Raw genomic sequence first — 25,716 nt, forward strand, 5'->3', positions numbered from 1 at the left:
CTGTAATGTCCCAGGAACTGTTACTTTTTCACATATATACAGCTGTACTTCCTCCCCCTCAGTCGATGCTTTGAAGATCCCAGTGGTGTGGTTCTGAAGCCCTCATGAAGAACAGGAACGTTTTGTTGCCTGCCCTGAAAATTCTCATATGGAGCAATGCAGTCCATAGAGCTTATCACACTTAGAGGCTGTTAAGAGAAGAAAGATTCAGGATTGTTAAGGATAAGAGAGGAAAGATGCAGGATATTTCTAATTAATTTCCTTGCTCCTCCTTTGACATTAATGCTCAATTTTTCTTACTAACATAGCCATCAGAGAGTTTCTAAGGTATGGATGTTTCACAGCTGGCAGTGTCTCAGAGCTAGACCTCTTCTGCCACTGATTGACAGATTTGGTCTGCCTCCAAGACAAACATAAAAGAAACCCAAAGCCATGAATCTGTGGACATTTGCTATTCTTAGAACATGAAATTTTGGTTAAAACACAGATAATATTTTCCTAATCAAGACTCCCTTTCTGGAAGGCATGCTTTAGTCCAGGGCTGTCCAGCTTTTGAGTGGTCAGAGGCTGCAGTGCCCCTAGCAACACACCATGCCATGCAACCCCCACTGCACCACTCTACAGGCCTCCAGCGTGTCATACGAGTCCTCCCTCTGCTCCCCCCAGCCCTACTGTGGGTCCCCAAGGTATTGTGCCAGTCCCCCCCACTGCACCACATGGGCATGCCACACCACTTGCCCTCCCCTCCTTCTCCACACACCACCACACAGCAGGCAGCTCCTGTTGCACTTCACCAAATCGGACATCACCTGGGCTCCTCAGGTTACTCTGCGCCCACCAGCCCCACAGGCTGTGTTGCTCCACATCACCCCACCCTGCCTCCAGGGGTAGACAGCAGAAGCTGAAAGGAGGAGACCCTGTGGCAGCAGCAGAAAGCAAAGAGGAGAGTTGCTCCTGGAGCCCGGGGAGCAAAGTTTAACCCCTCAGGGGGCAGTTGAACAGCCTTGCTTTAGTCAAACCCAAGTTAATGGACTTAATACAGGATTAACTGGGTAAAATGCTGGGGCCTGAGATTACACAGTAAATTAGGCAGTGTGATCTAATTGTCCTGATCTGAGAAATTTGCAGACTATCTACACATGGAGAAACTTTCTGAAAGTAGAGAGCGCTTTTTATTCTAGTAGGTGAAAGCATAACTGTATCCAGTGGATAAAACTGAATTTAAATGCATGGCACAGATCTTAAGTGATGAAAGGAACTAATAGCAAACCACTTGGGAATGTGAGGGATTCTTCATCATTTCATTTATTTAATGGAAAACTGGGTATCTTCACAAAATGTGTTGAAGCTGAAACAGAAGTTTTGAGCTGGATGCAGAAATTATTGGGCGGTGTTTTTTGGACTATTATGCAGGAAACCAAAGTGGGTAATTGTAATGGCCATATCTAGTTTTAAAATCTGTTGGATCAAACACATGCACAGTGACCTTACATTTCTCTGAAGCTTTGGTTATGCTATCATTTCTAGTTTGTTTTGAAATGGTCATGTTACAGATCCTTTGGGTACAGTAGGGGTAATTAGTCTAAAAAATTCTACGTTCTTTTTTTCTATTACTGTATTTGAAACATTTTCATAATGATGATCCTTGTTTCAAAGTTAATTAAAAAGCCAAACAAAATAATAAGCCACCTCTGTCCACCCCAAACATCTCTTTAAAGAACTATAATATAGCAGAATATTAAGACACTTATGTATACAACTTAAAAAAAAAAACCCCAGGATGAAAGTATCTGACTAAACAAGACTTGAAAAAAGCTTTCAATTCAGATTTAAAAGTTCCATGAGTAAATGTATTCTATATGCAGGGAGCTTTCTAAAATGTCCCTGTTTCCCAGGGGTACTACTGTTTTTTGTTTTTTATTTGGATACCACAAAAACTCATGCTGTAGCACAGGAGCGTCTTTATTGCTCAATGAAGATGTGCTGAAATACATTTTAGAAAGGCATCAGGAATGGAGAGATCAGTACAATTAGCTTTTACCATCTAAATGAATGCACAGAGTGCTGTTTGTAAAGAAGTTTGTCAGGAAGCAGACAAATTGTACTGCATGTATGTACTGATGTCTAATTAAATATACTAAAAAATCTGTCAAAATTACCAATGCAGTCTGGTTGAGTGGTACTGTAGGCAGATAGTTTGAAGATGAGTTTTTTTCTGAACTTGAAAACTTAGGAAGTTGTGACTGGAATTTGGCTGTGGGATAGAATTATACCTAGAGAAACTGGTGAACTAACTTCTCTACCAAAGACTACAACTTAAAATGAATTTTTGATCCAGCTTAACACGCACAAAAGTCCTTTTCCTTCCAGTTAATGGGAATTTTTTCAGTATTTCCAGAACATTCGACCTTAGTAGGCCTATCTCTAAACCAAGCCTCTAACTAAATTATAATTAAACACAAGGTTAAAAAAAATGAGAATTCAATCACTTCATGCATGGAACTGTTAGTAGGTATTTTCCCAAATATATAAAATTCTTCTGACCTAATCCATTAACCTTTCTGAAAACATATTTTTCTTTGGTGTCATGCATTAGACAGTCCTCTGCATTGCTTTTGTAAAGTGCATTTGCTAATTAATATGAAGTTATCTTGGATTGTGTGATATTACGGTTTTTTAGGATTTACTGAAGTAGCTCTAATAGGATGAGGATTAGTATGTGCAGTGTAAAGAGCAGTGTGTCACGATGAATGCGAGTCAGGCATGCGAACATCATGACCTGTCCAGCGAAGTTGGTTTTGGATGATCATGGTCTCATTGCTGTTGGAATTTGCTTCGGCTAAGACACTGATGTTTGTGCATCTATCCTCCCAGCTAATCTGTAGGATCTTGTGAAGGTACTGTTGGTGGTACTTTTCCAAGTTCTTGAAATCTCTTTTGTATATGGTCCAAGTTTCTCAGCCGTACAGCAGAGTTGGAATGACAGTGGCTTGATAAAACAAGAGCTTCATTTCAGCAAGGATGTCATGATTTAAGACGACTCTCTTACTCAAATATCCAACGGCTGTGCTCACACATTTCAAGCGGCGTTGTATTTCCACGTTGATGTCTGCCGTAGATGAAATTGCTTCTAAGATTGGCAAAGTGATCCACGTTCTCCAGCAATTCTCCTTTGATTTGAATGAAGGGCAGGAGGGAAAGGTTGTTTCTCCATTTGGAGCAGGTTGGTAAAGGACTTGTGTTTTCCTGATGTTTAGAATTAGGCCAATACTCTCGTAGACTTCCAAGAATACATTAAGAATGATTTGGAGGTCTGTTTCAGGTTGAGCAATGACAGCATTGTCATCCGCATACTGGAGTTCCTGGATGTTGTCATGGTCTTCGTTTTGGACTTGAGTCTGTTGAGGTTGAAGTGTCTTCTGTCCGTCCTATGTACAATTTCAATTCCAGGTGGAAGCTTTCTGTCGCCAGGTGCATTATGGTGAAGATGAAGCTGGAAAACAAAGTTGAAGCGATGGCACAACCTTGCTTCACTCCAGTTTTCACCTCAAATGATTCTGTTTGATTGCCGTTGCTGAGGACCCTTGCTGACATGTTGTTGCGGAGATGTCTTGGAACACTGATGAACTTGTTTGGGCAGCTAATTTTTGGACAGGATTTTCCACAGGGCTTCACAGTTCACAGAATCGAAAGCTTTAGAGAGGTCGATCAAGGCCAAATAGAGAGGTCAGTTTTGCTCATGAACCTTCTCCTGCATTGACATGCTGTAAAGATCATGTCCGCAGTTCCTCGAGATGGTCTGAAGCCACTCTGAGATTCTGGAAGAATTTCTTCTGCAAGTGGGAGAAGGCGGTTAGCAAGGATATGGGCGATGACTTTCCCAGCACTGGCCAACAAAGAGATGCCTCGGTAGTTTCCGCAATCAGCTCTGTCCCCCTTCTTGATGATGGTAACAATCAAGGCATCCCTTAGGTTGCCTAGGATTTCTTCCTTGTTCCAGATTTTAAGGATGAGGATATGAAGCTGACACGTAAGTTGTTCTCCTCCTCCTTTGAAAATCTCTGCAGGTATTCTGTCAACATCGGCTGCCTTGTTGTTCTTCATTTTCCCGATGGCACTCCCGACCTCTGCTAGGGTAGACGGCAAACCAAGGTCTTCTCTGATTGCTATTTGCGGAAAGTTATTGATCTTATCTTCATCAACAGTTGAGTCATGATTCAGAAGGTCCTGGAAATGTTCTTTCCAGTGGGCATTGATGGATTCTCTCTCTTCCAGGAGTGTTGTTCTATCCTTCGATCTTAGAGGATTAAGGCCTTGAGTGCTAGGGCCATAGACAGCTTTGGTAGCACTGAAGCAGCCACCAGTGTCATGGATATCAGCAAAGTTGGATTTCTTTTGATTTCTGAATCCACCACTCCTTCAGTTCTTGTGTTCTCTGCACCTCTGATTTTGTTTGTTGGCATTCATTTTTCTTGATGGCAGAGTTGAAGTCATTCTGCCAGGGATGGAAAGCTTTCCATTTTCTGTTGATGCGACCTTGAATTTCAGTATCTTTTTTTTGTCAAACCAGTCTTGATGTTTCCTGGTCTTGTATCCTATGGTATTTTCACAGGATGAGAGAATAGCTGTCTTGAGTCCCATCCAGTGCTTCTTGACTCCTTCTGGGTGCTCTGTTGGTAGTGTCTTGTTCAGGAGTTGCTGGAATTCTCCCTGCTTGAGTGGGTCCTTCAAGCACTCGATGTTTAACTTGCGCCTGATCTGCTTCCTTTGCATTCTTCGTTTAGGAGCGTACCTGATGGACATGCAGGAATGGATGAGGCGGTGGTCAGTCCAGCAGTCATCAACGCTAGTCATGGCTATCATAATCAGGACCTCTAGGTGATTTTGCGAGTCTGAACAATCATGTAGTCAATCAAGTGCCGGTGTTTCAATGAAGGGTGCTTCCAGGATGTCTTGAACTTGTTTCTTTGACAGAACAGGGTATTTTGTGATGACAAGTCCGTGTTCTGTGCACTTCATCAGGAGAAGGACCCAATTAGCATTTGAATTTCTAACGCCTTCTTTTCCGATAGTACCATTCCAAAGTTTTGAGTCTCTTTCCACTCTGGCATTAAAATCTCCAAGAAGGATGATCTTATCTTCCCTTGGGATTCATAGATTCATAGATGTTAGGGTCGGAAGGGACCTCAATAGATCATTGAGTCCGACCCCCTGCATAAGCAGGAAAGAGTGCTGGGTCTAGATGACCCCAGCTAGATACTCGTCTAACCTCCTCTTGAAGACCCCCAGGGTAGGGGAGAGCACCACCTCCCTTGGGAGCCCGTTCCAGACCTTGGCCACTCGAACTGTGAAGTTCTTCCTAATGTCCAATCTGAATCTGCTCTCTGCTAGCTTGTGGCCATTGTTTCTTGTAACCCCCGGGGGTGCCTTGGTGAATAAATACTCACCAATTCCCTTCTGTGCCCCCGTGATGAACTTATAGGCAGCCACAAGGTCACCTCTCAACCTTCTCTTGCGGAGGCTGAAAAGGTCCAGTTTCTCTAGTCTCTCCTCATAGGGCTTGGTCTGCAGGCCCTTGACCATACGAGTGGCCCTTCTCTGGACCCTCTCCAGGTTATCCACATCCCTCTTGAATTGCGGTGCCCAGAATTGCACGCAGTACTCCAACTGCGGTCTGACCAGCGCCCGATAGGGGAAGTATCACCTCCCTGGACCTATTTGTCATGCATCTGCTGATGCACGATAAAGTGCCATTGGCTTTTTTGATGGCTTTGTCAGACTGCCGGCTCATGTTCATCTTGGAGTCCACTAGGACTCCAAGATCCCTTTCCACTTCCGTGCTACCCAGCAGGTCATTCCCTAGGCTGTAGGTGTGCTGGACATTCTTCTTCCCTAGGTGCAGCACTTTGCATTTCTCCTTGTTGAACTGCAACAGGGATATTTGAGAGGATGGTGTCAAGCTGTGAATAGAAGTTCTCCCCCTCAACCTTGTCTCCATGGGTGACCCTACTGGGACCATGAAGCTCCCAATGGCCTTGCTCTCAGGATCATTGGAACATGCAAGCCTCTCCACCACTACAAGGTGGCAGTCCCTGGAGAGGATAGCAGGGGTGTCAAACTCATTTGACCTTGTGGGCTGGATTAGGATCTCTGGGTGGTCTGTGAGTCAGCGTACATCTTGTTTTGAGCATTTTTGTTTATACAAATGGGGACAAATTGGAGAAAGTTCATAAAAGGAAGAGCAACAAAAATTGGAGTCTAAAAAATGTGATGCATGAGGATAGGTTAGATGCACTGTGTTTGTTTAGTTTAGAAAAAAAGAAAACTGAGGCAAGATTTATTAAGAGCCTACATATGCAAAAAAAATTAAAAAAAAAAGTTTTACAAACAAGATGGAAATCCGTTATTCTCAATATTGAGATGGGACAGTTTCAGTACAGTAATGGGCTTAAATTGCAAGAAGGGAGATTTAGGTTGGAGATCTATGAAGAATTTTCTAACTATGATATAAGAGTACTTTAAGCAGTAGAACAGACTCGCTAGAGAGGTTGTGGAATCTACATCATTGGAATTTTTTTAGTACAGGTTAGATGCATTTGTCTGCATGGATTAAACAGGGGTGATCCTACTTGAACAGGGAGTTAGACTAAATGATCTCCTGCAGTCCCTTCCAGCTGTGTGTTTGTGTGATTCTGAATGTTTCAAAACAGTTCTACCTTGCAAACTGAGAGCAGACAGCATGCTATCACTAGAGGGCTTTTCTGATATGGGTAAAATACTTTAAATATGAATCATAACATTGATCACAGTCCTTAACCGAGAATGGTAGCTGTTGTGTAGTTTGCATTTTCCATGGAAGAATGTGATACAAGAAGAACAGTCGATTCAAACTTCGGGTGTGTTTGTAAATTATAAAGCGATTCTTTTGCTTCCCCCCCTTCCCAGAAAGTGTTTACTCTGTCACTTTTGTTGGCTGGCTGTCCAGTGCAACGGTCAGGTGCATGTTTTAAAGTGTCTTAATTTATAACTGAATACATTGTAAGGTCAGCTAATTATCTGCTTCCTGCTGTTTTGGTTCTAGCTGGAAGGTCACAATGAATCAGTCGTGCTGCAAGTGTTTGTGGGGAACGACTCTGGTCGAGTGAAGCCACATGGGTTCTATCAGGCCTGTAGAGTAACGGGGCGAAACACAACACCCTGCAAAGAAGTAGACATAGAGGGTACTACAGTCATAGAGGTTGGCCTTGACCCTAGCAACAACATGACACTTGCGTAAGTACTACTTTTTTAATGCGTTATTTTTAGGATAAAACAGTGACTAGTATTTGGGGGGGAGGTGGTACTTCAGAAAAAGAAGTTTGAAAGTACCACTGATGTTATCTTAAATATTCATCTTTTTTATTTATACATGTATAGCAAGACTAATGATAGACTGACTAACTATAGCTTGGCATTTACATTTTATGGAAAGAAATTCCTTTTATGTTTCTTCCCTGAATAATTTCCTACAAGAATTCATGAGAAAAGAAGCACTGTGGGAAGATTAAGATTTGAGCATGTCTGTTCTCAGATAAGCTTTTTTTTTTTTTTGTTCACCTTCATTAACTTGGTTCCAGAAATTCTCTTCTTGAACTTGTTCAACAAACTGTGTGAAAGCAGTTAAAAATATGAACAAACCGCAGGCACTTATGGCAAATTAAATTGACCATCTTGGGTATGAAACATTCACTTTTCAGATGTATGTATCTAAATAATCCTTTATTATCACTCAAGAGTCTAGAGATGTCTAAAAGCAAATATGTGAACTGTTTGACAGATGGGTAAGATTCAGTTGCCCATTCTGTCTCTAAGTACTTTTTAGTGCGAGATTTGTATCCTAAATTATGAACTAGTGATCCGGGTATCACTAATATAATACAAACAAATAACAAGAAAAGAAAGATTAATCATCTTTGGGCTCAACAATATTGTCCCTTAAAAGCTTTGGACCTGAGGAAGAATGCTTCACATTTGAAAGCTTGTCTAATTTTATCCCAACTATAGTGTCAGTCCAATAAAAGATATCACCCCAAAAAATCTTTGCCCCTCATAATTCCTGGACTGTCATGGCTACAGGATCACCTGAACTCTACTAAAGCTTCGGGGCTTTTCAGAGACGTGTAGGAGGTGAATTGGAGGTGTCAAATGAGACCTTGAGAGATTGCTGTGGTCTCTGCTGCAGATTACTGCAACTCAAGTAAATCTCAGCAACATTGTTTTGAAATCTTCAGTTTTCTTCTTGTTGTCTTTTTTTTTTTTTTTTTCTCCTTTCCCAGACTGATAAACAGCTGTCATGTTATATCAAGCATTGGGATTCCAGGATAGAGTTCGGTCCTGTCAGTTATTTCTGCCTTTCAACTTCCCTTCAGGCTCCCACTTCCCAATAATTTTTGTTTCAATAAGTTGATAAAACGGGAAGCATCTCTTGTTAGAATTAGAGAAGATGGATCTTCATCTCAGAAAAAATCTTGTCTTTATCCCAAAAGAGATTTTAAGAAGAGAAGCTAGTAGGAGACAGTTGTCCCTATTTGGATTTAAACTTTCCCCTAGAGGATTCATTCAAGTTGTCGTCAATGCCCTTTCTTCCTGCTTCATTAAAATGCTCTTTTTCTCTTGACCTAAAGATTATAGGTCTCCGAGCGAAGTCTTTCTTGCCCATTGGAAACATTAGTGTTCTTAAAATGGGTCAGGTTCATTATCAATACTGGATTTTTGTAATGTTTTCTCATGCCGGCTAATAACTTTTCATGACAGCCTGAAGAGACTGTATAACACACAAAGGCAGTGGCCAACTACTCATGGCATTATATGCATCTGTATCTTTGTTTAACTGTTTATTAAACACTGTTTATACATGGATCTTTACAGTATTTTATTAATGTAGGCTCTTTATCTAATCTACAAAAAAATCCAGCTTTTTTAATTCTGAAGTATTTCAGTATTAACAAAAAAAATTCCCCCCCCCCCTTTTTTTTTCCAATGCCCCTTTGTATTCTTCTCTCTACACCTAACCCCGCACCTCGCTCACTTCACTGCTCTCTTAGTAACAGGTGTGCTGGACTAGTATTGTGTGGCCATAAAAGAAGCCTTCACCTTCAGGTAGCTTGGTCTATAGAAGATACCTAACAAGCACATTGGCATCTCAAAGAAATGGATCTTACATTTCATTTTGACAGCCTCTAGTTACAAAGTTCAGACAATAGCTTCCTATCCGTTCTATTTTGGAAGCCAGTATTTCTGGGACTGATATAAAAATACTTTGTCTTTAGCTGTTCCTGTAGCAGTTTCTTGATCATATTGCCTCATCTGCTTGCACTCTTCAGCTAGAACGATAGAAAAGTAGGGCTGAAAGGGACCTCAGGAGATCATTTAAGTCAAGTTGCCTGCTCAAGGTGTAATCATTCTTATCTAAGCCATCCTAGACAAGTATTTTTCTAAGTCAGGGTAGTCAAACTTATCTAGTTTTGCAGGGCCAGACATTTGGCAGCAGAACTGTTGATCACTGCAGCTTCAAGAGCTTAGCAGCTGCCATTCCTCTCTCAGCTACATTTTCTGGCCCTGTGGGTAGCCCCATGAGCCAGATGACATGGTACAGGGCTTCAGATCCAACCCATGGAGAGCCCCTTGGGCTTGATCTTTGACACCAGTGGTCTAGCCTGTTAAAAAAGCCTCAGGGACAGCCCTTGTACCAGTACCAGGCAGAAAGCCTAGAACATCAAAAACGCCCTTTGACCTGCCATAGATGAGTACGCTGTACGCTGTCATTGTGGGGATCTCCTAGGCTTCCAGCTGTTGCTCTTCCCAGCATATCTAGGCATTGCTACTCCTACGTCATCCCTGACCAAAGCACGCTCAGCCTCTGCTTCAAAACAAGATGGGATTTTTGATACAGATGGGGCCCCCATTAAAAAAAAAAATAGTAGTGTTCTGTATGGTTCTTATTTGATTCAAAGAAAGTAAAGCAAGGTCTTTCAGACTTTTCTTCTCAATAAGGCAACTGTTTTTTTTCTTAAAAAAAAAAAAAAAAGATGAGTGCTTTAGGAATATCTAAGAAAAATTGTTGCTTAAGGTTGTAAACGCCATTTACCATCCAACCAGATTTCAGAACTTTTTCTGGAACTTTAAGCCACATTTTGAGCATTGCTGATTAAATGTTCCAGCTTTTATCTGAATCCAAATCTCTCTTCCCTACCCCCCACCTCTTTTCTTCCTTGTCTCTTATGCATCTATAAGGTTTTATACAAAATCATTAAATAGATCATAGCAAAGTAGGACTGGAAGGGATCTCATGAGGTTTTCTAGTCCAACCCCCATATTAATGGTCTGTCAGGTATTTTTTTATTGTCAGGACAAAGTTCTAGGATTTTCATAATCACTACCATCTCTTTGTAGCAAATGAGGAAAAGTGAGAGACTTATACAGTATGTCATAAATGTTTTTCTGAGTGCTTGGTGGATGTATTGCACTGCGCTATTAGTCCTAGCCTGGGGCTGTGCGTGTACTTCTACAAGTCATGGCTACATCTGCCAGGTCCCAATACCATAAATAAACCATGTGGCTTTCATTCCGTGGCTGTCTTGAGTGAGCCCAGAGTTTTGGTAAAGAGCCCAGAACTGCCATTTTGTACTCCAGGACTTAGAGGGTGGGATGTGTGGAGGCAAACTGAGCACTCAATAGAGCTACCACATAATAAACTTTAGTTCTCTAGTTTTCCCTTCCTTCATAGTTTCACATTTTTCTATGTTGCTTCAGCACATGATGCATAGAGCAGTCAGGGATGAGTTGAAGGTAAGGTGATATAAATCCCTTAGAGATGCAGTGGTGTAGGTTGTAGCCGTGTTGGTCTAAGGACATAGGCAGACAAGGTTCTTTGGGTGAATCTGTTATCTTTTATTTAATTTTATTTATTTTTAATTTTAATTTTATTTGTCTGCCTTAGAGATGCAGTAGCACTCCTATTTCAGGCAGAGTTCAAAGTAATTCAGAATTTCAAGAATGAACTAGCAGCTTGGTTAACAAATCTAAGCAAATTTGTGGAGATGGTAAACCTCTGACCTCCAAACACTGGCAAACGTTCTAATTAACATTTTGGAAAACCATGTTGAATTATTAACTTCTATTTCATGCATTGCTAGGGTTGATTGTGTGGGAATCCTGAAGTTGAGGAATGCGGATGTTGAAGCTCGAATAGGACTTGCAGGTTCAAAGAAAAAAAGCACCCGTGCCAGATTGGTGTTCCGTGTTAACATCCCTCGGAAAGACGGCTCGACACTAACCCTGCAGACACCTTCCTCTCCCATTCTGTGCAGTAAGCATCAAAGCAAAAACTTGGAATAGAAAGGGTATTGGTTTTAATCTGGTCTCACTTCCTATTACTGTGATCACCTTGTCTATAAACTGACTTAAGGTTTAGTTGATACAGCTCTAATGTGTATGTGACAGATCAGTCTTATTCACCGTGAAGCAGAGACTTCCTCGTTTGTTGTTTCTTTAAAAAGCAGGTGCTTTAAACATTTCTAAAAAATTCTTTTGCATTCTTGAATGCTTGGTTTATAATTAAGCCATGTGATGCCTTTTAAAGGTCAGAAGTCTTTTTCCATGTTCACCTGATTTGATCACAAAGTGAAGTGACTTTTCTGCCACAGGCACTTAACATCTTTGTCATACTGAGACTGCAGTTGTCACCACCCAGCTTTCCTTAGCAGAAATAACTTATCTGAAGTGGGTAAACAAGAGCTTTGCAGAGTTACGACAGTTCATCAGCTTGGAAAGAAATTTGATTCTGATTATGCAAAATTAAGTTTTCCAACTGATTCTTAAAATGTCCTGGTGACATTGAAAATAAGGGAGCCACCACCAGCGGCGGCAGCTACAGGACTGGGAAAGCCTCTCTCTTTCCTGCCTTCCAACAGCAACAGAGCCCTGGACCTAGATGGAGAGTCTGAGCCTTCACGAGTTTTTACCTTTTTCTTTTCATCTCCTTTTTGCATAGCTTCTTATTGGCTTGTCAAATTAAGGACAAAGTGTAGCATGGAAAAAATGTTTCTACCCTGAATCTCACCTCCAGTCACCTGTACTTGAGATATATTTTTATTTGAATTGAAAAGGGGAAATAATTATCCATCAGTGTATAGTCACAGACTGATACTGACTTCTAATTATTAGGAATTCTTGTAATTTATTCAAGGAAAAAGGTGAAGGAATATTTTAAAGCTGATGGCAATCTTCTGAACTGAAGAAAGGGATTAACAGAAGGGAATTACCCAAGGTTGGGAACAGGAAGTGGAAGTTGGAGGTGGCAGTGGGAGTTGAGCGATCCCAACTAGAGGAGTGATTTTGGGGGGGTGGCACCCAGGCCGAGCCCCCAGGCCATGAATTAACCATTCGTAAGCCATGTGCAGTCTGTGGGCCACCAGTTGGGCAGCCCTGACCTAGCTGATAATTAAAGTGTTTTGCTGGTAAATTTTAGGTTCTGAGTCTGAAGTAATATTTACAGTCTGGTCTGCCCCAGCTTGAAGATTGCTACTATTGACCACGATAGTAAGATAGTTGAAGAAATCTTTCATATGTTGAGAAACAGAATTTCATATGAATTATTCACAAGTGGAAATTAAAGCCAAATGGTACTACTTTTAAAATTTGCTTTTAGCTCTCTGTGTATCATGGAGAGGAATCTTTAGGTTTCTTCAGTTATTATCCAAAATCTTAACATTTTTCGCATAATAATTTAGATTTATGTTTGTTACTTTTTCAATTGAGATGATTTTTTTTTAAATTTAAGAGATAACATTCTATTCTTTCAGCATCCTAGAAATACATTGCAGGAAAGGTAAAATTTAATTTATGCACCTTAGCCATTGAAAATAGATGTTGGTTTCTAAGATGCAGAAAATGACAGGCCCACATGATGAAACACGCCACCTCCATGCTGATTCACAGGGGAGATTAATTGTTTTAGCTCACAGCTCAGAGCAGTGGCTCTCTGGCTCCAGCTGTAGCAGCTTATACCTTTTTAGTTCTGGAGGTTCTGCTTTTAGTTCCTGATACGTCAGTGAAGCCTGTCGCACAATAGAAGGAAAAGTGCTGTGTAAATGACTAGTTTGAAATGTATGTTTTCAGAAGCACAAAACTGAACAAGCTGCTTCATATAGACCTTTATGGGCTTAAATATACAATTTTATGATGTTCCTATAGGTGTGTGTTTCTTATGCATCTGTTTGCATGTAGAAAAGAGAAGGATCAGGAGGATTTGGTTTGCTGACTCCTATTTCCTCCAGTGTATTTTTAATGGAAGCTGCCTTAATTGATTCAGACAGTGCGAGAAGAGTCAATTCCTCCAGAACATAAAGATGATCACCTACAGCTGCAGTTTGGTTTCTACAACTGAGTAAATCCCATGCTTCTGTATTAGTGGATCATCTAGAGGACTTATTCCTGTCTTAAAGAGCCAGTAAAGTAATTTTTCTCTCAGAAAAAACATTGCAACTACTGTAGTTCTGTAACCACTAGGATTCCTGCGAGTGACTGAAACAGTAGTTTTTAAGTTTAATTTGTACACTTGAGGCATTTTTATGTAATCATTTTCAGTGCATCCACACAAAAAAGTAGTTATAAAAATTCAGAATGTACTGGGCCTTTGGAATTAATTAAAAAGAAACTTGTTTGTTAATTGAAAAGAAGCTATTGTTGTCCCACTTACTACAAAGCTGGTGGGCTGGTTCAAGAAACTTCAGTTTCAACCATTTCTACTCTTCCTTGTTTGACTTTGCTATTCTTTACACACTGATTCACAGATTTCCACCATAAGGAGTTTTGCACTTACATCTTCAGTAAGAGAAGTGATGCACCTAATTTTTGTCATACTCAGATGCGCATTGCTCAGACTTCACAGACTTGATAATTTTGCCATGTTTAATGTGAAAAATTGAAACTACTGGTCCCTAAGTTTTATAGTAAAGACAGAAAATTGTGGGGGGGTCTTATTCTTCAGCTTGTAGTTCTGTAAGGGAAAGATCTTTTGTTAAGCAGCATGAGGAGTCCTTTCTGTTTCAAACTACTTGTCTCTCCAATGTAGCTCAACCAGCAGGCGTTCCAGAGATCCTAAAGAAAAGTCTGCACAGCTGTTCAGTAAAGGGAGAAGAGGAAGTCTTTCTGATTGGCAAGAACTTTCTGAAGGGAACAAAAGTAATCTTCCAAGAGAATATTTCTGGTCAGTATGAAAGCAGCAATGGCTTGGGCTGAGGAGAGGAAGAATCTGCTTGGGTTTTATATTCCGCTGGTTGTTTTTTGCTGGATTTATTGAGAGCTTATGGAGTAACTGATACTATGGTAGCTATGTAGGGGACAACAAAATAGAATTTTAGTTTGCAGAGATGTGCAATAAAACTGGCTTTTTTGGTCTTTTTAAAACTCAGATGAAAACTCTTGGAAAGCAGAAGCTGAAATAGACATGGAATTATTTCATCAGGTATTTATCATTTTACTGTTCAGTATTTGCATATAAATGTCTGGAAACTCTTCTCATGTCATTGCCCAAGACAGAGACTTGGGTTCTACATCTGCTATCATTGTTTTTGAGCAAGGAACAAGAATACAAAAATGTAGAGAACAGGATTAAGCAAACTGAATCAGGATTACTTTACATACTGCGCTGCAAAGATGCTAGGTGTGTCGTAATTCTTACTGTTCAGGTTGAGGGAGATTTTATTTTAATGAAGCATACTTTCCTAACTTGGAGGAAAAATAGAAAATACAATTTAAGCAAAAGTACTCTGCTATTTATATGCTTAGTATATAATTTTCCATGCTTACTTTACTCATTAAAATTGTTCTCTGTTCAGACTTCGAAACTTAATGTTCCCTAACAGCTTTTTTGCACTTAATAGATTAGTAATTCAACCATGTAAGCATATCTGTCAGAACTAAGCATTTATCTATAGCTTTGCCAGCACATAAGTAGTAAGGCACACAGTCGATTCTGAGACTGAAAAAGAATGTAAAAGAGGAACAGGGACATATCTAACTTTCTAGTTTTCCTTAGGCCTTTGTAATATCTGTCCATAAAGAGAGAGACCATACTAAGGAAGCCTCACAGTACAGAAAACCTGTTCTCTGATGGGACTACTTCTCCATCCTGAACACCAAAAAGACAAATTCTGTTCAGGATTGCTTTGTCCCAGTGATATGAGGCATACTGCACCCTTTTCCCAGGACAAAATATTCTTCATTTGGTGCCCTCTCCTATTAGGGCGTTGTTTATTTGTTTGGTTTTGATTATTTCAGTTTATTAAACTTATGGTTAGGTGTATAGTAAAGCACATAACTGTTTAGATACCACTCAAATTAAAACCCTAGATATACCCGTCCTCCATAAAATACCTCGGGACGGGAAGCTTTATAATATAATTGTAAAGTTCACCCACCTTAGAATGAGCTTTTCTTTTTGTTGCACTGCCAGAGCTTCAGGTTCTTCACTGGAAATAAATACCACTGAATCAAACACCGGATTTAGCATCAGTTTGTTTAATCGTTCAGTGATAAAAATAAAGGGGGAGTTCTACTCAGAAAATTGAACGTGATTATTATTGTTATTGAAAGTGAAATGATTTGTCTTGCTGAATCCAGGTCAGCAACAACTGCAAATAAAAATAGGTGTTTGTTTTCCTGTAAAGTCAGCACCACAAACTCAAACAAGGATCCGAGGCCAAATTTTTTTTTCTGTCTTGTACATTATTGCAAGTAATAAACATTCTGCCTATCAGATTTAACTGATCCATTTTCCTTAGCAAAGGAAGATACAAAGATGCCCTCAAAAACATCAGTAGCTTAGCACAGGTTTAACTCCTAGATACCACAGCAAGATACAAGAACCTGCGTAGAATGGAATGAGAACGTGGTAGACTGCATTGCTGTGCAGTAATTAGAATGCTGCCCTTGTCAGCTCTGCAAGGCTAGCAGGAATAGCTTGTACAGCAGAAGAACCTGTCTGTATTCATACTTAAAAATAAGCAGAAAAATACAAGGAAGAGATTGGTTGAGTATAATGGGTATAGCTATTCTACATATTTTTCAGAGTGGAGTTTAATTTCCATGCTGAATGATTGGTAAAACAAAACCAAAAAAAAAAAAGCACTGTTCTGTAATCTAGTGAAAAATAAGTATCTAAACTTTTGCCCTTGGCACTTACCTAAGGAGTTATCAATTTAGTACTAAGGGAAATGCATTGTATTTGCCATATGCTTTGTAGCTATCTGAATTTCCCTTGTTTTGGGTTACCTCTCCCAGCTATTCAGCTTGTAAGCTGAATCAGTTCTGCTCACAGTACTGACGTGAACAATATCTGACAAATATAGTGTCTTTAAGGCAACTTCCTACAAACACAGTGGTAGAAACAGTTCCTTATTTCTAATAGCTGTACAAAACTGAGACACAAACATTGACTTGTAGACTGTTGATGACCTTATTACTACTGCTGATGAATGTGCTCTTCTACTATGTGTTGAGTTAGCTGAATCCTTACAATCCTGTAATTCTATTTCTTGATTAGGCGCATGTATTAACAACTGGAATACTTTTTTCTGTTCACAAATTATTTACAAGCAGGTTGGGATTTTCACACATTTGTTTGCTAGCTATAATTGTTTGAATCTTTTGTGTAAATAAAAATTGCTGTTCCCAAATACTAAAAAATTGAATTGGTAGGTTTTAATTGTAAAGGTTTGGGGAGGGTTTTGAAGGGAGAGGGGTGTTGAACCATAGTTATAGTACTGTGGTGTATGTGCATCTTTCCCATCCTATCCCTCCAGCTGTGCTATATGTTGCAAATAAAGGCTGCCTAGATGGAACATTCCAGTAGCCTTTTCAGCTTTGTTCACTTCTTTCAACAAGAACACAGCCATCACCGTCTCCCAAGCTCCTTGTTTTCCTTTAAATCCTTTGTTTTTCTTTTGAAGTGTTTAAATAGAAACTATCTTTTAAGAAGTTAAGATGGTGAAAGTCTTTTTGACACACTCTCTCTTCCCTCTTGCAATTCAGAATCACCTTATTGTGAAGGTGCCACCATATCATGACCAGCACATAACCTCAGCTGTTTCTGTTGGGATATATGTGGTGACCAATGCTGGAAGATCACACGATGTGCAGCCGTTTACATACACTCCAGATACACGTACGTAAATTTAAGAAGCTAAGGGATGTATATTTAGTGGATTTTTCTGCCCTTATCCAGTACTTTGAGGCCTGTATAAGGGCAATAGCTCAGATATCACTGGGGTCACTCAGCCCTTTATGCCTTTGGTTTGTGTACAAGGGACACAATTTGCAGACATGGCCCCCAACAAGCAATGCAAGCCAAAAGAATCTAAACTTGAGCATGCTGGGTACGTGTACAACAGTGCTAGGAGGTATAAGAACAGCACATCTCGGAGAACTAAGGCTAATAACTCTCTCTCCCTGGGCGCATCTACCCGTGCATTAATACACCTTTTCTAACGTGCATTAAATTCAATACCTCAAATGTGAAGTACTAAACTAATGCACATTAGGCTGCAGTAATACGCAGTAGTGCATTTGCATGCTTTTTTTAGTGATGCTTAATGAGCATTAGACTCTTTTACTGCGCATCAACAAAATGTCATTTTTTTATGTGATGTGTTAATGCACAGTAAAATAGTCTACTGTGCATTAAAATGCATGTGTAGACGCATGCTCTGTGTGAGAATATTTTCAGCATATTAAAAATTCAGCGCTATTTTTGCCCCAACAGCTGGTACTCTGAACGTCATTGTGAAGGAGGAAATCTCCAGCCCAGCACAACCTTGCTCTTTTGAAGAGGCCATAAAAGGTACTAAATTGATCCTTATAAATACTGTTTGAGTGAGCTATAATTTCCTCCATTATTTTTGTCCCAATTGTGCACTGGAAGAGTTGGGTTCTAGGGAAATAAGATTATGATCATGTACAGTGTGCTTACACTAAAAGAAAACATAAAAATTGTATTTTAATGTGGAATAGGACAAGGTGAAAACAATGTACAGGGTAAAAAAAAATCCATCTGGACACTTTTTCTTTTTCATACCTTACATTGCAATTTTCCATTAGAACATTTGTAAGGAAGAAAAATGAAAGAAAATGGAATTGTACAATTTACACAAACCCAACATGCAAATTAGATTTAGGAAATGTAAGTGTATTAATATAAACAAACTAAGATATAAAGGAGTAAGAACTGTGTCTACAAGCAGCCCTCAATTAATACATTAGATTTGGACATTACCTCAAGAGACATAACAATGTGATTGTGTTGGGGCAGAGCAGAGGCTGTTCTGTCAGTGCCCAGAAGTGATTTTATATTAGTGGTTTTGCTAGGAAGAGTATGGCTCCTTATTAAATCTAATATTTATTTTCTACTCATTCCATTGTGTGCGTGTTCTGTAATGGCTCTGCATAAGCGTGGTGTTTGCCTCGTTTTCCTCCTGGTATGCAAGTTTAGATTGGTCTAAATTTATAGTGTGAAATTTATTTAGACTTTTCCTATTGGAATAAAGTAAAAGAGGGAGACCTTTCTCATTCATTTGTTAAAACTATTTTAGCATGCCAAGGTTAATGGAAATTTCCATAACGTGCTCTGGTGAAGGCAATTTGAAAGGAGAACAGATTAAACCATGTGATCACAAGTTTGATAGGGATCCATAGCTTCAGGTTAAAATCATGAAGTAGGTATTTAAACTTAATTGTCTTCATATTTCAGCCATGGCAATTGGTTTATCTAGAAGTCAAATATACTCTTAGGAATAGTCAAGAGCAGTAATACAAGATATAATGGCCTGAAACTTGAAGTAAATATTTAAGGAAAATCTCTGAAGAATTTTTTGAGCCAGAGGATGATGAAAAAAGTCAGTGTGCACCAAGATCAAAAGGGTTGGAAACAGGGGTTGATACACTGCATCAGACATCTCTTGCACCCTGCACCAGTGACCAGCAGTCACTGAGTACAGAAGCAGGCGGTACCACCTCACTACAGAGAGGAATGAGATAATGTGTCTTTAGCATCCGATCCGTGTCTCTGACTTCTGGATTAAGACCTGAAGCATGAGGCTTAATACTAGAAAACTGTGCAGGGAATATTAACTGAATCTTTCTTTTCTTCTGTATTTTTCTGCTTGTCAGTTCTTTTGAGTTCTTGTCACTGTTCTATTGGAAGTTGTCCATGCACCCCATGTGCCTGAGACCAGAGAATTTAGCAGCCCACATGGTCTGCATGTCTGCCCAGGCTGCACTTTGCACTTTACCAAGTTGAGGGCCAACTGCCATTACAGTTTCTTCTTGACTGAGATGGAATCCCAGTGTGTGGCTTTAGTTTGTGTTTTAGGGATTTTCTGCCTAGTTTGCAAATAGTTGACAGATTCTTATTGCTTTTATATTAGTTTAGGGTTCAGATAGGATTAGGGATATTATAGGTTGGGGAGAAGAAGGGTCTAGGCAGATGTACAGCCGCACTGATATCCAGTGATACTGATATAAGCTGTTAATGCTAACATTGCTAGATCTGCCTGCTCCTGTAGTGATACCTCATGTTCCAGTCTGTGCAAGTGTAATAATAACACTGTTGGGACTTTCAACTGTTTCAGTAAGAGTTAAAGTTACAGCAATTTAGTTACCTCATGCCTACAGAAATCTGTGGACCTAAGAGTTGCATCTTAACCATGGATATGGGCTTCCCAGCAGCAGCTCTCCTTCCTCTCTTAAAGCAGCTAAAAGTTGTGTTTGTCCATAGCCTAAGGAGTTTATCTTAAGCTCTCCCCCACACTGCTTGTGTAGTGAGTTTATTATTATTATTAGCATCCAGGTTTTAGGGACTACGTGCGCTGTGAGTTTCTTTCCAGTTAACTAGTACTATGAGACCGGTTTGTACTGCTTAAGAAAAATGTACTTCTCTCTCAAGTGTAATTTAAGTGTCATTTTCCCAGAGGACTAAGATGTTGTAAAATAAGCTTAAGAATTTTCCTTATGCAGTCAACAGATTCTGGTCCTACAGATTTAGTCTACCAGGGGCCCAGGAAGTGTGTGTCCTTTCAGTCTACTTAGATCAGTTCAGTCCAGGATTCCTTTCCTTAAGTACTTGGCAAAAGAGTCTCTTCCAGAGAAGAGTGCTGTTGAGAGAGTCTAAGCTGCTTCATAATGAAGGAAGGGAAGAAAAAAATGCTTTCAAAATCATCTTCCAAAAAGAGGTCAAGATTTCAGTCCCAGTTCAAATCTGATGAGAGTCCAGGTCTTTGCATGTTTATGCTTGAAGCTCCTAAAATGCATGATGTTGCTGCTTCAGTGCCTAGAATCTAAGGGCCATATGCTGGAGCTATTGGTATGGGACACCTTTTGCTACTCTTCAGTCAGGCAGTACTGAATAATTGAGTCACTGTAGGGCCAAGCACAGCTGCCATATTCAGCAAATGCTTCATCACTGGTACTAGGTAATGAAGATGCTACTTCCATTCTCCTATCTGCAGCACTGACCTGATGCAATTTATTGGCAGACTTTGAGGAGTTTTAGCCAACTTGAATACTAATTGCTGTTGGGGAATCTGTTATGTGAAGCTATGCTATAATCAATCCTATATTTCTCTCCAATATTGTCCGCATGCCAGTGGAGTGCCAGCATGCCCAATTATCCTTAAGTCTTCCCTTTGATTCAGAGGTGTTTTATTCTTTCTCTGGTTCACAGAGTAGTAGAATACAGTATCTCTTGTTTAGTCTAGTAAAGGTAGTCCAGATAAGATATCCAGAGTATCTCAGCATTCCAGATGTAAGGATGAACGGTTCGCAAGTTTTAGTATACTTTTAACATTGGATCACTTTCCAGTTGCACATATAGTAAGAAGTGGCCATACTGGGACCCTTAGGGAAGGCTCAGAGAGAAAATATATCTCAAAGATTTTTAAATTTTGCAAAAATTAATGAAGAGAATACAAAGGCACTAAAAACTCCACTGAGAGGTTCACTAAACTCTTCCTAGATTACTGGGCATGCATCATAGTTGTGTTAATGAAGTGCTCCTAGAGCCTACAAGGATGGTGTAGTATATGCTCCTACCACCACTTCCAGGAAAACTGAACAATACTGTCAGATTCCATGGGGAGGGAGAGGGGAGGGAAATGTATTTTCTTGCCCTTGTCTTGGATTCCCTCATTGTCACAGTGGCTAGTTAAGGGAATAGACAGTGTCAGTCACAGACAGTGCTTTTTGATAAAGATGCTAAATGACTGGACCATTTAGGATGAAAAATTACAGTGTGTGTATACGTTTTTATCTCAAGATACCAAACATTCACGACAGAATACAGTTTTATTAACTACAATAAATTAGATGTGTTGATGGCTTGCCCCAGGAAAGCAAGGAACAACTTATGGTAATTACAAATGAAGGCAAATTTTTGGTAAGTTTATCATTACAAACAACATCAGACACAGCAACACTGTCTTGAAATGTAAGATGACTGCTGTAGTAATGAAATGCTGCTTGGGGCCTAGACATTTGGAGATTCCAAATAGAATTGCAGGTAATAGTGCAGGCGTTACCATTTGAGGACAGCAGTCTTTTCAGCAAGGGGACAGGTGTCCTGCGTGTTTAAGAGACTCAGGCCACACTTCATTCATGAGGATTTTATATACCTGAAATGAAAAGAGGGTTTGGTAAAAATGCAATCTTCCCAGAGATGAAAGACATGTCTTCCTCTCCCCTACCACCAGCAGTCCTGTAACTAATTGCAAAACATCACCGGTTACAAATAGACAATCTTGATGCTACCAACTATTTCATACCCATTTTGACAGGATCCCTGAAAACTGTAGACTAAATATTTCCTTGGATCTAGTGCTCCTTCCCAATATTTCCAGTCTATGTGGAAGACAGATAGGTAATGGAAACTTTTTACTGGACATACAGTTCAGTGTCACACGACACTGAACCCCAACTCATTTTCAGAGATCCCTCTAGAGAGGCTTCTGAAAAAAGCAAGTTTTATAATTAGGTGCAGTAGAAACTATACCTCCCCAACAGAGAAGGAAAGGTTTTTATTTTAGATACTGTTCCCCAAGAAAGGGGAGTAAAGTCCAGTTTTGTATTTCAGATGACTAAATGCATTCTTTCACTATTAGAGTGCCCATTCTGAATCTCAATAAAATACCTGTGCTAGATCATGGAAATTAGCTTGCAGCTCTACACAGTGTCTGAGTCATTCCCATTCTGAACTAGTATCAGTACACAATGATGCCTTTCAGCCTCTCAAAAGCACAGTAAGAGTATTTCTGTAAATGCCTTGACCTATTCATAGGAACCAAACACAGTAGTGCTTTTGTATCCAGAGGTTCAAGAATTGATAACTGCACACCTTCATATCTTCTGCACGAGTGGTCTCATGGTAAATGGAGATAAGTCCATTTTAACTTCAGCCCAGACTGCAGAGTGGATTGAAGCAGAACTGAACTACAGGGCAGCAAAAGCTTGTAAATTAAACAGTTGGCTACACTGCCACAAGATGATGAGGTGAATAGCTTAATAAAATGATGCTTATAAGACCATAAATCATGTTTCTAATAGCTAGTATGAAATATAAAGGGTACAAGTCAAACGCTACTTGCTAATTATAATTTCTATGCATACAATTTAATTGGGGGGGGGGGGGGGCTTGAATTAGTCACCCCCGCTGCTGCAGTGGGGAAAGCAGTGGCAAGGGGAAAAGAAGCAGCAGTGGAGGGCAGGCAACCTGACCCTGCCTGTCTCCCTGCCACTCACTTTCCCCCACCCCTGTGGTGACTGCATGTCCTCAGTACCTGCCTCCTGTTGCCCCCTGCTCCCTCAACACTCACCCCCACCCCCAGTGTGCGCCTTCCTGGTGACTGCTGTCCTGCCTCCTGTCCTCCCCTGCTGTTTGACCCCCTCCAATGCCTGCCCCCTTGCTGCTTACCCAGTGTGGCGGTGTCCAGCTCTGGCCCTGGCTAGGTAGCAGGGGTGGTGGCAGCTCCAGTCCTTGTACTTGAACCAAGACTAGACTTTTCTTTCCCCCATGTTGAATAGGGAGGAAAAAACCCCATCTTGGATTGGAGTCAGTACAGTATCTGGTTAGCCTTCATACGGAAGCACCCCACCCAGCAGGCTTACAGGGAACAGCTTAAAGAATAGCTTAAAGAAACAATTGCAGAATTGCTTGTGTAGACTAGATCCTGGCAGTGTCACCCTGTGTTCAGGTGTTTATTACATTAATGCTTCTGTCCCTGCTAGACAAAAAAGGTGAAAAGTTCTAGACATTGTTGTGCAGTTGCTCTGTAGATGGGATGGCTGTGCCATTCGTCCTAGTGTGGGGATGGGTGGAAACTGAAGTTAATTCTGTGTAATGGCATCAGCGTATTGTCGTCTTCTGAGGCCGTCAGACGTTTTAGTTTATTGAAACATTAATGTAGTACTTCAAATTCTTTTTTTCAATGCCTAGTGTAAGATGCCTTGAAGAGACTTTCTCATAAATTTGAGGTTGATTACTCAGTTGTGTACAGTTCCATAATACTGGGAAAGTATATATGTGTAGTCACATAGTGTGGGACTAGTTTAGAGAACTGCACTCTCTTCTGGCATTGTCTCAACAATACTTAATTTAATTCTGAAATCTCTACACACTGAGGGAATGGGTAAAGGAAATACCTGGAGAAGACAATAACCATTCAAAAAGTATAAATTAACTACCAACTAAGCAAAGAGAAGTATTGCCTCTTTTTATTATTTTAAAAACTGATTGTCATTTCTTCTATTGGTCTTCATTTTTTCTAACCAAATTTTGTTTTTAAAAGTAAAAAAAAAAAAAAATACCATTGTTGAGCTGATCTCTTTATTAATGTCTAATCCATATACTACTGACATCTTAAAGCTATCTTTGTATTGAACTTACAGTTGTTATCTGCTGCTTCCTTAACAATCTATTAATTGTTCATTGTTTCTGATAAGTACACAGAAATTAAGGTTGAACAACAACACTGTATCTAAATCCTGCCTTTATAGCATAAAACCATCCTAATCAGAAATACTTGTCTTTAAATGAATGATGGACATCAAATTAACAAAAACATGCAGCTATTTTGTGATGGATTTAATGTTTTGGAGCTCTGGTCTTATCCTAGCCGTGTCTTCTGCCAGCAGTCCAACATGTCAAAACCTGTGGTTTAAGTATCTGGAGAAATGCCAAACCTGTAAGTGGACAAATGAGGGGGAGAGCTTATTTGGCTATTGATACTCTTTTTCAACTCATGGCTGAGGATTTATTACTCAAGATACAAAATGTTCTTTCAGAAGAGAGAGCCTGATCTTTTGTAGACTAAATATACTAGGAGCATGGGTGAGGACCTGTGTAGGGCAGTTTGCAGAAAGCTGTTTACAGCTAGTTATCAAGAGGTGTAGGTTACAAGCAAGGGAAGTGTTTCATAGCTTTGTTTTTGCTCCGGGAGGAAGAAAAGATACAGCCCTTTAATAAAAAAATCACTTCCGTGAATGTTAAGGCTTTGTAGGCTATTTCTTAGTCTACATGATTGGAGACCATGTTGCAGCAGACTTGAAATTAAATAACTCAATTTTTTGTTCACATCTAAAATTATCCAGTGGTGGTAGGCACACTTTGGAACTACCTTTGAAAGAAGTTAGGACTGAGAATTTCATTCCTGAAGAGACTGCCCACATTATTTAGAAGGATTATGGAGACAAAATGAGATCTTGCTTGCATACAGCATCACCGAGTTGACATACAAATTGAACTGAAGCTTTTGTTTGATAATTTTTCAACTATATGAAAATAAGCAAACTTCTTTAAGCTCTTCATTGTTCAGACATGCCCAAAAGTCTGATTGTTGTCCTACAATCAATGTCAAATTCAAAACAGTTTCATAGATTCATAGATGTTAGGGGCTGGAAGGGACCTCATGAGATCATTGGGTCCAGCCCCCTGCACTAGGCAGGAAAGACAATCTTGGAAATCTCTTTTTAACCCTAGAGTGTATAGTTATTCTGGGCTAAAATTGCTGAAGTTGTTCATCTTGAAAATATTACTTATTTAATTATATATATATTTTTTTACCAAGTTTTATGTATGCTCCAGGAATGTTTCAGGATTTCTGATTGGTATAGTTTCTCTCCACAATAGCATCCCATCTGTCATGGATGGGAGAGTTTATGGTATGCTAACAAAATGGCACTGGGAAGAAAGCCACCATCTTCCCAGTAATCTGTCACTAAGGCACTGGCATGTTTATCTATAACTTTAACAGCTACAATGCAGGATAATATTTTATCTCTCTTTTTTTGTACCTGCAGCAGTGAACGTTACTGGTTGTAACCTGGATAAGGTAAATATTCTTCCTAGTGCCTTGATAACTCCACTCATGCCAATCAGTATGATTAAGAGTGAAGAAGTATCTCCAATGGAAGTAACAGCAGAAAAAAGATCTCCTACAGTCTTCAGTGTAAGTAACACTTGTCCCAGGATGCTGACTACTGCAACTTGCACAACTGTTTTCCTGATCTTGTCCTCACATTGCCTTGGTTCCAAATGCATTTGTGATGTAGACATGTTGACAGGCATGGAGACACAATTGCAGACGTTCAGGCCTTTCAGCTGAGTTTGCCTGAATGTAGCTGGAGAATGGA

General features: G+C 39.9%; 1 protein-coding gene across 4 annotated transcripts in view; it reads left to right on the forward strand.

Moving 5' to 3' along the window:
• NFAT5 (nuclear factor of activated T cells 5) overlaps window positions 1-25,716 on the forward strand; it is a 101,697-nt gene that overhangs the window by 59,066 nt on the left and 16,915 nt on the right. For all 4 annotated transcript variants that reach the window (XM_019487736.2, XM_006258823.4, XM_019487737.2 and 1 more), the window contains 7 exons: window positions 7,082-7,272; window positions 11,175-11,347; window positions 14,114-14,248; window positions 14,454-14,506; window positions 17,074-17,206; window positions 17,804-17,881; window positions 25,384-25,532. In XM_019487736.2, the coding sequence (XP_019343281.1) occupies window positions 7,082-7,272; window positions 11,175-11,347; window positions 14,114-14,248; window positions 14,454-14,506; window positions 17,074-17,206; window positions 17,804-17,881; window positions 25,384-25,532 (912 nt within the window). The remainder of the gene's footprint in view (window positions 1-7,081; window positions 7,273-11,174; window positions 11,348-14,113; window positions 14,249-14,453; window positions 14,507-17,073; window positions 17,207-17,803; window positions 17,882-25,383; window positions 25,533-25,716) is intronic.

This window comes from Alligator mississippiensis, chromosome 10 (genome assembly GCF_030867095.1).
Source record: "Alligator mississippiensis isolate rAllMis1 chromosome 10, rAllMis1, whole genome shotgun sequence".
NCBI lineage: Eukaryota > Metazoa > Chordata > Crocodylia > Alligatoridae > Alligator > Alligator mississippiensis.